The sequence below is a fragment of the Erpetoichthys calabaricus genome, chromosome 11 (genome assembly GCF_900747795.2).
Source record: "Erpetoichthys calabaricus chromosome 11, fErpCal1.3, whole genome shotgun sequence".
In the NCBI taxonomy this organism is placed as follows: Eukaryota; Metazoa; Chordata; class Cladistia; order Polypteriformes; family Polypteridae; genus Erpetoichthys; species Erpetoichthys calabaricus.
The window spans coordinates 142,078,562-142,093,828 of NC_041404.2; the positions used below are offsets into that span (position 1 = coordinate 142,078,562).

The 15,267-nt window shown below is 41.6% G+C and overlaps 1 protein-coding gene across 1 annotated transcript in view; it reads left to right on the forward strand.

The window, feature by feature from the left end:
- The window catches only part of LOC114661052 (lipid droplet assembly factor 1-like), a 60,804-nt gene that overhangs the window by 34,758 nt on the left and 10,779 nt on the right, over positions 1-15,267 (forward strand). Inside the window, exons 3-4 of the mRNA XM_028814158.2 lie at positions 1,482-1,650; positions 10,603-10,741. Of these exons, the coding sequence (XP_028669991.1) occupies positions 1,482-1,650; positions 10,603-10,741 (308 nt within the window). The remainder of the gene's footprint in view (positions 1-1,481; positions 1,651-10,602; positions 10,742-15,267) is intronic.

The following is a 15,267-nucleotide window of genomic DNA, read 5'->3' on the forward strand; positions in this document are numbered from 1 at the left end:
AAACTGGGATTTCAAACTCCAACCAGTCTCTTAATGAGAAGCTGATTCTTGCTGCTAATTAAGCCCGATATTTAATTCAATGGCTTGTTGCTGCTCTCATTCTGCCACAGCAGACATTTCCAAATCTGTTGATTTTTCTGTTTTGTCTGTCATATGGTGGCTTGTTTGATGTCTCATTATTGTTTGGCTACTAATTAAGGAAAAAGAGACAATTAAGGGGACTGAGTCAAGTTAATTAAAATTAAAGCAAAAGAAGTTAATTAGCAGTAAAAACGGCTTACTAATGAAGAAGATGGTTAGAATGAAAACATGCAGCCACTGCGGCCCTCCAGGACCAGAGTTCGACACCCGTACTCTAGTGGATACTGGCTTAGCACAGGTGTTAATTTTTCATTTTGTTAGAGCTAATTAGTGCTCAGTTTACTAAGAACTGGGTCTCTAGCAAAAATGGATGTTTTCTAGGCGCAGTCAGGGCGTTGAGGGGGTCCGGTTTGTTTGGTGGGCTCAGCATTGCGTCACTGCTTTTTGCAGATGATGTCGTCCTGTTTGCTTCATCAGGCCGTGATCTTCAGCTCTCTCTGAATCGGGTTGGAGCCGAGTGTGAAACGGCTGGGATGGGAATCAGCACCTCCAAATCCGAGACCATGGTCCTCAGCCGGAAAAGGGTGGCGTGCCCTCTCAGGTTTGGGAGCGAGATCCTGCCCCAAGTGGAGGAGTTCAAGTATCTCGGGGTCTTGTTCACGAGTGAGGGAAGAATGGAGCGTGAGATCGACAGGCGGATCGGTGTGGCGTCCACAGTGATGCGGGCTCTGCATCGGTCTGTCGTGGTGAAAAAGGAGCTGAGCCGTAAGGCAAAGCTATCAATTTAGCAGTCGATCTATGTTCTTACCCTCGCCTATGGTCATGAGCTATGGGTAGTGACCGAAAGAACAAGGTCGCAAATACAAGCGGCTGAAATGAGTTTCCTCCGCAGGGTGTCTGGGCTTTCCCTTAAAGATAGGGTGAGAAGCTCAGTCATCCGGGAGGAGCTCAGAGTAGAGCCGCTGCTCCTCCACATCGAGAGGAGTCAGATGAGGTGGCTCGGGAATCTGATCAGGATGTCTCCCTGGTGAGGTGTTCCAGGCACGTCTAACCGGGAGGAGGCCCCGGGGAAGACCCAGGGCACGCTGGAGGGACTCTCAGCTGGCCTGGCAATGCCTTGGGATTCCCCTGGAAGAGCTAGAAGAAGTGGCCGGGGAGAGGGAAGTCTGGGCATCTCTGCTCAAGCTGCTGCCCCCGCGATCCGACCTCAGATAAGCGGAAGAGGATGGATGGATTTATTTCTGCAAATTAAAGTTCAAAGCCGTTATTCCTAGGACTGAGGCAGCAGCCCTCTGTCAGTGGCGCTAAGATGGCGCTTCCCATGTAAAAGTTTTAATATGCACATTAATTTCCTTGACGCCACGTTCTGGTAAACTCTTCTCTTTTGTGTTCTTTTCCAGATTGTAGAATTAATGAAGTCGCCGTTAGGACAGTATCTTGATAGCCATCCATTCCTTGCCCTGGTGCTGCTGGTCTTCATTGTGATGGCAACTCTGCCCACTGCTCTCTTTTTGTCTTTTGCAGTTATTTCATTTGTGGTTACATCTGTTGGCTTCATCTTACTTGAAGGTAATGTCATTACTCTAAAGTGGTCAAAGAAAACTGCAAAATGTATTTCTTGTCTTTTTGTTTTGTTGATATCTACCGTATTTATTTTCTACCTAATACTATATGATAAAACTGTTTGTGGCACACCTTTTGAGGCATAATACCACCTCTGTAGTCAGTACTACTGCAAAGGAGTTGCTTGCTTTTATTTTATAAAAAAACTGAGTTACTATTTACCTTACACATTTAAAATCCATCTAAAAACTTCTCAGGTTGGCTTGTGTAACTATGGCAGGCATACACTTTTCTCTAATCATCATCATTTACTTGTGTGCACTTATAGTACTTTCACCCTGTCTAGGACTGGCTCCATTAATGCACTCTACCATGCCAGGATTGATTATCCTTTCAACCAATCTTGTTTTGATTCAGAAAAGAGAGAATGAATAATGCTTTAATTAAAGTCATTTTCAATTGTGGAGATAACAACATTATTTATTTGCTGTATTTTACCGTTATTGTAATATGACGGGGAAGCACTTTGGTGCAGTGGTAGCACTGCTGCCTTGCAGTAAGAACACAGGGGTTCCCATCCCGGGTGCTTCCTCTGTGGAGTTTGTATGTTCTCCCTGTGTCTCTATGGGTTTCCTCCAGGTTTTCTTCGGTTTCTCCCCATCGTCCAAAGACATGCAGGTTAAGTGGACTGGCGTTGCTAAATTGGCCCATGTGGATGTGTGTGTGTGTGTGTGTGTGTGTGTGTGTGTGTGTGTGAGTGTGAGTGTTCATCCTGTGATGGACTGGCACCCTGTCTATGTGTTGTTTCTACCTTATTCTCAGTCATTGCTGGGATAGGCTCCAACTGTCCTGTAACTCTGTGCTGTTAAGGTATGTATGCTAACATGTTCAAATAAAAGCCACTGCAAAAAAAACTGAAATCAAAATAACATCCAACAACCTTCAAAACCCATAAATATACCAAAAAGTCAAAAAAAAATGAATAAAGCTCTGATAAATTTATAATGAAGTTTAAATCATCACAATGTGAACTCTATTGCCCTCCTCCTGACAACTCTCAGCTCAAATATCTGTAGCTGAAAGTGGCCACTTTAAAGCACCATATACAGTAGGGGTTCCTTCTGGGTTTCTTTGCAGAGTCTCTTCAGAGGGTCAAAAGCTATAGTGCCACCAGTCGCTGACGGCTAGTGGTACTCATGGATCTCCAAGTCCGGGTATCCTTGTGAAGGGCCAGGCACCTAGGACTGAGCTGGACTGCTTGACCAAATAAACCAAAACCTTCTGCTTTGGGATCCCCTACTGCCACTATCTGTTTGTGGGATCATATTTGGAGGCTTCCAGCTGAGAGCTGTCCTCAAACCTATGCTGAACAACCTCAATATGCCCTTTACAGGAGATGTCTCTTCATGTGTTTTATTTCAAATAGTTGTTGATAAAAGGGAACAGTAGGCACCAAATTGAAAGGTCAAATCATTAATACTGGACAGGAAGGAGTTTTTAAATTTAGAAATCAGAGAATTTGAGGCACCAAGACAAAAGGCAAATTCAAGTCAGAAAATAAAACAGATTTTCATCTAAAAAATGTACGTTACTCGCTTTAGTTTTTTCACCCTAACTTCTGTAACGAAACAAGTACTTCTTGTTAATCTTTGGTTGAACACTAAGATAACAACAGATGTGTGCCGCCATCTTATATAGGTGTGAAATGATGATGCAGTAATCAAGTGATTGGCCACCAGCGCAGCATCCATAAAAAAAAATGAACATCACCATGCAAAAATAGAAACAAAATGGCTGCAACTCCCCAACAAAACAGAACACAAAATGGTGTGAGGGCATTGTAATTATTCGGATCTCACAGGGAGACTGAAGATATTTTATGAGAAAGGACATGGAGATGAACGTAGCCAGCAAAACAAGCAGAGTTTTGGTAACCCGAAATCAATACTATCTTTCGTCTATGTGAAATTGTGAACTATCCATCCATCCATTTTCCAACCCGCTGAATCTGACCACAGGGTCACGGGGGGTCTGCTGGAGCTAATCCCAGCCAACACAGGGCACAAGGCAGGAATCAATCCCAGGCAGGGTGCCAGCCCACCGCAGGACACACACAAACACACCCACACACCAAGCACACACTAGGGCCAATTTAGAATCGCCAATCCACCTAACCTGCATGTCTTTGGACTGTGGGAGGAAACTGGAGCGCCTGGAGGAAACCCACGCAGACACGGGGAGAACATGCAAACTCCACGCAGGGAGGACCCGGGAAGCGAACCCGGGTCCCCAGGTCTCCCAACTGCAAGGCAGCAGCGCTACCCACTGCGCCACCGTGCCGCGAAATCGTGAACCAAGAAGTTTAAAAAAAAAAAAAAAAGAATTTTTGCTGAACCAAAGAAAAGTAAAGAAAACTAAAGAATTGCTAACTCTCAATATGTTTATCCAATCTTGGATGTTTAATAGATGCACCCTCTGATCTGTAAATGGTGGCTCTGATGAGGTCACAAACTGCCTATCCCAGGATGCCTTCTGGGAACATTTCCATGGAAACCATAATACTAATACATAGAAAATGGTGGTGCCTCTAATAAAAAAAATAGCATTGTATAGTAATGATAAAAAAAATATATAACTTTATTTAGAAAGCTGCCAGAAATAGATAAAGGCAAAATATGATTTATTTTGGTAGAAATCTCCTAAGGGTAGAAATCCCCTAAACAGACAAGCAGATTGTGGAAAGAGGATCAAAAATTGCCTATAAAACATCAAAGGAAAAGCAAATTGATAACTGTACTAAAGATAAAACTGCTAAACAACTGTAAATACAGCCCAGAAGTTCAAAAACTGAAATAATTCCTTTTCATGGGTGCTGCAATTTTGGACCATTTTGATCACAATGTAGGCACATCATGGTGGACACAATTTGTAAAAATTAATCGAAGACTTTGAGAGGATGATCTCGCTTTGATTTCGCTTTATTAAACAACTTCAAATTTAGTGTTACGCATTGTACTTGGTCACAACTAATAATAATATCTTGAATGCATATTTGTGAGAGTGTTTTGGACATGTTAGTCAGACGGACTTTAAGCAGGAATAGAAGATGTTTTCTAAGGATATCTGTTTTCCAGTTACGTGACTATTATTGTAGCTCTCTTCACAACAACACAGACACAAGTCGGTTCTTTGAAACGGGTGTTTATTGCTTGGGCTTGTCTTACTCGCGCTGTGAGAACTACATGGTGAGAACACATTAATGAATACACAGTAACTTGGGTGCACACAGGATGAAATACAAAACATTTAGTGCAAACATGAAACAAAAGACGTTTTACAAATAAAATACCTCGTTGGCCGCTTGTCATGAAAAGAGGTCCTTGCATCACTTTGATTGTCTGTTTTGGCTTCAGACATTTATAGTTTTAACCTTAAATGTAACATGGCAGAGCCTGGTGAGAGACATCGGGCCACCTGCGATCCATGGGGCAGGTCTTTCTCATGTTCTCCCGATAACTCCTAAGTGCATTCTTGCGAGACGCATTACTTTGCATACATACTGTATTATCTTAAAGTCACTTAACAACAACAAACAAATTGTAACATGTAAATTTACTATACACATCACGTTTTAAATTTAGATATTTTAAAACTTAAACTATATATTTATGAAGTTATATAACCCATCATAAATCAATCATCTGCATCATGAACTTCACATTAAATATTGTTCAACAACATTTACAATTATAGTTTAGTCAGGTCAATCATTTTTAAATTCAGTCATGAAAAGGATTTATGGCCCATTTTAGGATAAAACATAAGATCCCCTCCAGTTGTTATACTGGAGACCATCTCAAGGAAGATACTGTAGGTCATATCTAAATTATTCAGCTGTGTACAAAGATTGCTTTGTTTTTGATGCTCACCAGTTCATCAACCAGCATTTAAGGGAACTGAATCTGCTATGGACCACTGCTTTTCAAGCTCAGCACCTCATTCCTCTTTGGAAGAAAAGCTGATCTTTAGGATTGCATCATTGTTTTCCTCTAGGGGGCGATAGCTCCCTGTTTGGAATAAGTTCTTTTTAATTGTGGCGTTTTAAGTAACCTGAACCTAAATAGATATATTATAACGAGGCGATATCCCTCCCATAGTGATACGGCGGTAAGAAATCACATAAGAGAAAATAACTTAGTTTTCTTTAATGACGATTTACGTGGCATAACAGACGAAACGAAGCCAATGGCAAGACTTACCGAAGTGGGAGTTCAATGTATACAGTCTGCCGTTTTCATCGCTGCGCTGGAAGGGTTTTTAACAATCGGGGTGACGTTATCTCCCATCCGTCCGGCTCCCTGGTGTGCCGGGCAATGTTCCAAGGCTTTATACCCTTTCTCCATGTGCAGACCCCTACTTAGGTAAATCATGCCATTCCAAACAAGGCAAAGAGAGGATCCAGTTTCATGCACACAGAAATAGTACAATGCCCATTTTCGTAGTTGTCCCTTTCTCTCTTCAAATGCTTGCCTCACAGTTCTAAATACTGAGCTCCTCTGTGCTAAATCTGGCCTGTACATGTGAGTGGATTTATAAAATATTTTTGTACAGAGTACAGTAACATTAAACTTCTATTCTTATTACAATCATAGCCCCCCCACTCTCTTAACCATGACTGGTATTACAGACTTAGGGTACAGTGTAGATCTGGACAAGGAAGAACTGACCAGGTAGCCATGCTGAGTCATAAATATAAAAATGTCCAAGAATCCAGGGTCAAAAATTCAGATGTGAGTGTCAGCAGGCTTAGTGCCCTAGGAACCAAGTTAGCCAAACTAACTAGCTCTGATGCTGATTTTTATGATCATAAAATAGGTCATTACGGTAGCAAATGACAAGAAGAACTCATAATTAATTGCAGAATTATGGTGTTTGAGGGTTCCAATCTTTCACGATTTGGCTCAAAAACTAATCTGCATATCGTCATCTCATAACTGGCTTAAGTTTCGAGTTTTTTTAGTATTAGTTTTAGTATTTTTTCCTTCCAGCTGATTAGTTCTAGACCAGGGGTCCTCAATCACAGTCCTGGAGGGCCGCAGGTTTTTGTTCTAACCTGGTTGCTTAATTAGAAAGCAATTCTTGCCAATAATTTAATTTCATGGTTTGTTAGTGCTTTAACTCTGCTATGTCAGGTAATTCTTATATCCTGGATTTCCTTTCCCTTTCTGAGGATATCATCCAAATGATTTGAAGGCTAAAATGGAGGAGTAATTCTCAGTCCTTCACTTTTTCCTCTTCAATTTCCTTCCAAGTATTTAATTTAACTCAATAGTGCATGATTACACACAGGTGTAAATGGTAACAAGCTAAATGGAGAAATGCTGGTCTCTTTTGTCATTTGCATGTTATTGCTAATTAGGAGCAATTAAAAGCCAAGAATACAGCTGTTTAAGATTAAAATAAGCAATAAGGGTTCAAAATCTTAACGAGCGAGACCACTAAAGTGAAACAGAAGTGTTACTTGAGCAATAAGTGCTTCTTATTAAGCAATTGGGTTGGAGCAAAAACCTGCAGCCACTGCGGCCCTCCAGGACTGTGATTGAGGACCCCTTTTCTAGACCATCCTCCAGAAACTGTGACACACAGAGGGACAGACACATACCCCATCATCGAGATATTGATGTTTTTTGGTATCAGGAAACCCTAAAATGTCAAGATTTGTCGAAAACCGGAGATAAAAAATTTTGACGAATCTAAAGTTTTCGATCCTCCTCCATAGATGATAGGTTATGGTGGGCGAGGGAGCAAAGCCTAAAAGCAAAGGTCAAGAGCACAAGAAGTCAGACAAGGCTCAGGCAAAGGTATCCACAACGCAGACTTAAAGCTAAAAACAAAAACAGAAGGGCAATATCAGAAACACTAAACTCTGGAGCAAAATGTAACTAAAGGCTTCCATAATAGCAAAATGAACAATGCTAGCCAGACTCCCTCTTTTATTTCTCTTTGAATCTGCAATCTCATCTTATCAGTGAAAATTTCAATACTAACCAACACATGAGGATGGGATGGACCAGGAGAGGTAGAGCCCAGACCAGATACAGACATCCTTTCTATAATTTTAGTGAGGGTGCAGACACTTTTAAGCTCCTGGAATTTAAACTCAGTATAAGGCTCTCAGATGCCAGATTTTAGGAAGACATTTTATTTTTTACTACTGGGTTTAGTGTGCATAGCTAGAAATTTCAATATTCCATAACATGAAATTGACAACATGTTATTGAAAAGTACATGGGGTATGGAAATTGTAGTGGGCAAATAGTGTAGCGAAGCAATTAGAGAAGCTGAGAATGTTAGGATAGACAGCATGATGCATTGAGTACAAGTCAAGGCAAGTTATTCTTGCAATCGTAATAGAATCGAGCACAGAATGTGTTTTGCTGACGTTAAATAGGATTTCTGTTTAATGTGTAATTTATGAGGAGCAGCCATGGACTTCTCAAGGGGAGCCAGGTAGGAGACACAGAAGAGGTAAAGCATGTTCTGTTTTATGAATTCTAAATGCTCAGTTAGACAGCTGTAGGTCAGAAAATGAAACACCAGTGTTGTCTCATGTTTGAATGGGAACTTGAGTGTACTCCCACTTCAAATAAACTCAAAAATGAGAGATTTCACATCAGACCAATAAGATGGAGAACGGTAAAGGATAACTGTGGCACAGATACATTTAAACAGGGGACAAAGTTCATTTTTAAAATTGCTAAAGTGAATGTTGTGAGCTCAGAGTCCCAAGCACGCAAGTCTCAAAACAGTTCCAAAAATACCAGCTAAAGGAGGAAATCCTGTCAAAACCCCCCAGCTAGATACAAAAAATGGCCATGTTGAATACTTATAAAACAGAAAATTGATTTTCAAAGGCTGTGTTAAAGTTCTGTAGAGCACCAAAGACACAAAAAGGAGTTGCCAGCAGGGAGATCCAAGGCGAATAAAAGTACAGAATCTGAAGAATGTTTGAAATACAGGACCAAAGGTCAAAAATCCAGTAAATTACTAAGCACATCTTCTTCTTCTTTCGGCTCTTCCCGTTAGGGGTTGCCACAGCGGATCATCTTCTTCCATATCTTTCTGTTCTCGTCATCTTGTTCTGTTACATCCATCACCTGCATGTCCTCTTTCACCACATCCATAAACCTCCTCTTAGGCCTTCCTCCTTTCCTCTTCCCTTGCAGCTCTATCCTTAGCATCCTTCTCCCAATATACCCAGAATCTCTCCTCTGCACATGTCCAAACCAACGCAATCTCGCCTCTCTGACTTGAGCTGACCCTCTAATGTCTTCATTTCTAATCCTGTCCATCCTCGTCACACCCAGTGCAAATCTTAGCATCTTTAACTCTGACAGCTCCAGCTCTGTCTCCTGTGCCACCGTCTCCAACCCATGTAACATAGCTGGTCTCACTACCGTCCTGTAGACTTTCCCTTTCACTCTTGCTGATACCCGTCTGTCACAAATCACTCCTGACACTCTTCTCCACCCACTCCACCCTGCCTGCACTCTCTTCTTCACTTCTCTTCCACACTCCCCACTCCCCAAGTATTTAAACTCATCCACCTTCGCCAAGTCTACTCCCTCATCCTCACCATTCCACTGACCTCCCTCTCATTCACACACATGTATTCTGTTTTGTTCCTACTGACCTTCATTCCTCTCCTTTCTAGAGCATATCTCCACCTCTCCAGGGTCTCCTCAACCTGCTCGCTACTGTCGCTACAAATGAAAATCACAAAAAGCACAAGATCTCCCCACTCCTAAGTGCGTTTGAAATGAACCGTCAGGAAGTGTGGGATATACAGGGCGGAGTGCAGTTCCTGGCAATGCTTAGCAGATGGTGCTACCTCTTGGGGGACCACCCAGAAAACACATAACATAGGCAGTTTTAATACATTGAAGAAAAAATCAAAAAGAATGAATAATGCACATAATCAATAAAAATAATATTAACAGTAATAAAAAAAGTAATCACTAAACAGAAATTTGACCCCAGGGGCTGAAATATTACATTTGAGACTGAAAGGTAGCAGTCAAGTGTGGCCATGAGTAGAACAATCGGATTTTGTATTTATTTCATGTCTTCTCTGCTTCAAACTCCCCTTTCTTCCATACAGTAGGATTATTTTTTTTTTAGCTTTCCTTACACCTCACAGGAAATCTGCTGGGACAGAAGTTCTTTTATTTTCCTGTCTGCCAATAATGGCGGTGGGTCTGGGATTTCCAAAAACCTACCCCTAAACTCTTATTTCTTGAAAGTATCCGTTGGTCCAGAAATGTCAAGTCAGTTAGTCATTTTCTAACCCACGGGGTTGCGGGAGTCTGCTGGAGCCTATCCCAGATAGCACAGGGCACAAAGCAGGAACAAACCCTGGACAGGGCACCAGTCCATTGCAGGTCAAACACACCCAACACACACAAGGACCAGTTTAGTATCACCATTCCACATAACCTTCACATCTTTGGAGGAAATTTTAAACACGGAGGAAATCAACACAGATATGGGGAAAATATGTAAACTCCATGGCGGGAAGGACGAGAACACTGGTCTCCTTACTGCAAGGCCACTGTGCCACCCTGTCCAGAAATGTGTAAAAATAAAATACAAAAGGTAAACATAGATTCTAGATTCCACTTGTACCACTGACTTAAACAGTACATTAAAAAGATGGAGGCCTTAGTGATGTTACTAGTTTTAAGCCTGGCAGTCATACATTCTGTTGATATTGTACCCTGCAAGACTGTCAATAAACAGATTGCTACAGATTTTTTGTTCTTTTTAATTGTAAAACAAGTTGCCATTTTATGCCGTTCAAAGCGTTAAGTCTCAGCATGAGGTGACTTATTAAATACAAGATGCTGAACGTGTGGCAGACTAAACAGTGATGTTCTCTGACTCTTTGTGCCTCTGCAGGTTGTTTGTTATTTATAGGTGTGCTGGTTCTGCTTTGTGTGCTGTGCAGCCTCTCCATCATTGCATTCAGCGTAACGGCCATTCTCAGTGCCTTTTATGTCTTGACGTCCAATGTTGTGAATCAGTACCAGATCCAACGGTAAGTAGGTCACAGAAATTACCCATTGACTTGTTTTCTGCCCTTTCAGCTTAGTTTATGCTTGCCTATCCTACTTCTTCTTCTTCTTTCGGCTGCTCCCGTTAGTTGTTGCCACAGCGGATCATCTTCTTCCATCTCTTTCTGTCCTCTGTATCTTGCTCTGTTACACCCATCACCTGCACCCTCTCACCACATCCATAATCCTCCTCTTAGGCCTTCCTCTTTTCCTCTTGCCTGGCAGCTTTGTCCTTAGCATCCTTCTCTCTACATACCTGGCGACTGTCCTCTGCACATGTCCAAATCAATGTTATCTCGCCTCTCCGGTTTTGTGTCCCAACCATCCAACCTTAGCTGACCCTCTAATGTCCTCATTTCTAATCCTGTCCATCCTCGTCACACCCAATGCAAATCTTAACATCTTTAACTCTGCCACCTCCAGCTCTGTCTCCTGTGCCACCGTCTCCAACCATATAACATAGCTGGTCTCGCTGCTATCTTGTAGACCTTCCCTTTCACTCTTGTTGATATCTGTCTGTCATAAATCACTCCTGACACTCTTCTCCACCCACTCCACCCTGGCTGCACTCGCTTCTTCACCTCTCTTCAACAACCCCCATTACTCTGTACTGTTGATCCCAACTATTTAATCTCATCCACCTTTGTCAACTCTACTCCCCTCATCCTCACCATTCCTCTGACCTCCCTCTCATTCACACACATATTCATATTCAGGTGCTACTGACCTTCATTCCTCTCCTTTCTAGAGCATATCTCCACCTCTCCAGGGTCTCCTCAACCTGCTCCCTACTCTCGTTACAGATCATAATGACATCCGCAAATATCATAGTCCCTGGGGACTCCAGTTTAATCTCGTCTGTCAACCTGTCCAACACCATTGCAATTAAGAAAGGGCTCAGAGCCGATCCCAGATGTAAACCCACCTCCACCTTGAATACTGCCGTCACTCCTACCGCAGACCTCACCACTGTCTCACTTCCCCAGTACATATCCTGGACCACTCTTACATACTTCTCTGCCACTCCCGACTTCCTCATACAATACCACAACTCCTCTCTAGGCACTCTGTCATATGCTTTCTCACAAAAAATCCTTGTAGAGAAAAAAATGGAAGAAATCTTGGGAAGGGCAATTCCAAGAGAGACAGAGAGAGAGAGACCCCCTTTGAGGTAGGTTGGGTATGCATCAAAAAATGGTGTAAATACAACACACAAAACATAACACCAGTGATCCTCTTCACAGAGCTAGATTGTCAATCTATGTTGGCCACCTCAGAAATACAAGGTGGAGGGAAACAGGAAATTTTCAATTGACGTTCAAGGCACAAATAAACACAGTACAAGATATATTTAATGATGAAATGTATTGTACAGGATATGCAATTAATGATGGTAATCAACATTCATTCAGCATTCATTTTATGTTTTGAAGAAAACATCATGAAGGTGTTGTCCATTTCTCCGTACATATTCTGGCAGCCTTTTGTGGAAATTGTGCATTGCCCGATGTAAACATGTCAAGAGGAATGCCAGCAATTTCCTCTTCAATCCTCCTATGCAATGGTTGCAGGATGTGTGTGGTACACTTGGACTTTAAGATGTCTCCAGAGAAAAAAATTACAAACATTCAGATATGGGGATCTCGGAGGCCATGGAATGTCACTGTTGTGTGAAATGACGCTCCTTCCAAACGATCATCGAATAGCTGCCATTGATTGTTGGGCAATATGCGAAGTGGCTCCACCTGGGAACTTCTTTTTTTAAGGCTGAACCCGTTTCTTCAAAATTATGCCCCCATGTTGTAATCACGTTAGCAGATGGGACACGATCATGACGTCATAACTGGTAAAGACGCTGAAATTCCCTTTGCGCAGCAATCACACTATCACCATTTTTAAAAAAGGCTGTTACAGCGAACACTGATTGCACACCACTCCACTGCTCCATTATAACTAACGGCAAGGGGTTCTAAATGAGGTCACATTGGTCCCAAACAACTGGGGGTCGCCAACACCTGGTACAAAATTTCCAGATTCCTTGCACCACCCTGTACAACACAACAGTACAAACAACTTTGTTCTTGCACTGTGCTCCTCACCAAGTGCAGTCGCAGAGTGTTGCAACAACTCTCAAGGCGCTGACTTCTCAGGACAGCAAGTAGATATTGGAGCAAAAGAAAATAATAATAATAATTCATTACATTTATATAGCGCTTTTCTCAGTACTCAAAGCGCTAATGATTAACTGTGTTTTAAAATGACTCACAACAGCATTTAAAAAGAAGTAAAATACCTAGAAAAGTGTTTTTGTAGCATTGTGCCAGAGTTCTGCACATTTCTTTGTCATTAAAGTCAGAAACTTCCATCCATCCATTTTCCAACCCGCTGAATCCGAACACAGGGTCACGGGGGTCGGCTGGAGCCAATCCCAGCCAACACAGGGCACAAGGCAGGAACCAATCCCAGGCAGGATGCCAACCCACCACAGAAGTCAGAAACTTGGACACGTAAAACTGTTGGGTCAGTTTTTAATGCAGCATTTACAGTACCTTTTCCTTCCAGTGATTACATAGATATCTATAATATCCATTTTTAACTTCCAGACTAACAGAATTTAATAAAGAGTTATGACAATAAACAATGCTGATCAGGTTAGTTTACTAAGAAAGGTTTGAACTCCCAAGGATCAACAGCAGAGTGCATGGAGTGCAGACCATGACAGGCAGAGGTTGACCTAACTCTGCAGTCTTCAAACTCATCCTGTCTTGTCCTAGGCATAGTGTCACAGGGTGGACTTGTTCTTGAGATCATTCGTTGGTCTGACTGTGTCGCACACCAAACAATAAGAAACAGTCTCACCGTGCTTATCCTCGGTACGTCGGCATAGTCCAGAACCCCAGGGTTTTGTGTTGTAAAGGTGAAGTTGTCAGTTGTCAGACGTTGAAAGTGGCAAGTAGAAAAAAGTGTAAATGATCTGGATCGCTACTTTCTCCTGGCGCTGTAATGAATTTGCGGTATAGTAGAACAGGATTTTTTTTTTGTTGTCTTCTTTTTGTCCTCCTGTTTAAATAGTGAATCACCTGGATGCAGGTGATGGGATTGATAGGACAAATTATCCTGAGGGACCATGGTTCCACAGCGTTAACCTTCCCCCTTTGTTTCCAGGGGAGCATGTTTATGGTACATAGACACACAGACCATGTAAACACTTGAATCTCTTACAGCTCGATGTTTTAAGGTGGGACATAGTTTTGAAATATGTAAGATTGATATACAGTGTTGTTTACATTCGATTCTAACTTTGTCAGGCACTTGTTTTCTTAATATTCTTTCAGTTTTATGTCGTAAAGGTGAAGTTGTCTGGCATTGAAAGTGGCAAGTAGAAAAAGTGTAAATGATCTGGATCGCTACTTTCTCCTGGCGCTGTAATAAATTTGCGGTATAGTAGAACAGGATTTTTTTTCTTATTCTTTTTGTCCTCCTGTTTAAATAGTGAATCACCCGGATGCAGGTGATTGGATTGATAGGACAAATTATCATGAGGGACCACGGTTCCACAGTGTTAACCTTCCCTCTTTGTTTCCAGGGGAGCATATTTACAGTACATAGACACATAGACCATGTAAACACTTAAATCTCTTACAGCTCGATCTTTTAAGGTGGGACATAGTTTTGAAATATGTAAGATTAATATAAAGTGTTGTTTCCATTCAATTCTAACTGGTCAGGCACTCGTTTTCTTAATTTTCTGTCGGTGTAGTTCACATGCTGAGGAGCATGGTAGGTGTTATTGGGCTCTCCCTATTCTTGGGCCAGGTGAGGCTTTATTAGTCCTGTTAAGATCAGGATGGCCTGCCAGAAGTGGTGCAAAATGGCACTATAATTTGTAAGTGCTTTTAACAGGAAAATTACAAACACAAATAACGCTTCCACACATTTTAAAATATGCTGTAGCCTTTTATGTAATACCGAAGTAGTACTGATGTTCAGCCTTTGCAGTTATTTCAGTCTCAGTTCAGACACCATTGCATTGACTCATCTGGACACAGCAACATTGTGATGTATTTGCTCAGAATGATCAACGTTGCCTTTAAACTAACATTTCATTCTTTATGAAATGGCTAATGTTACCGAGCGTCCGTGAATGAATGCTTGTGTCATAACAATTCTTTTGCATATTAGGGGGATTCAGTTTTTGAAGTTGCTACTTCTTAGATGTTTTCTTTGATTAGTCAAGCAGAGCGTCATCTTCCGGTAAAGTAGCCTGTATTCTGTAAAAGCTCAGAGGCACTGACAGAATCACCTAACGCAATTGCACTTCTGTGAATCTTAGTTAAATTTATTTTTTTTTGATGCAAAGAAATGTGTGAATCATCTTCTATTTGATGCCGTGCAATTTCTGATTGGCTCCTGATAAACAGGTGACCTACAAGTTTCAAGTCATTGCACAATTTTTTAATAGATGGCATCTAATTCTCAAACTTTTTGATCAGACCTCCTACAGTGATCA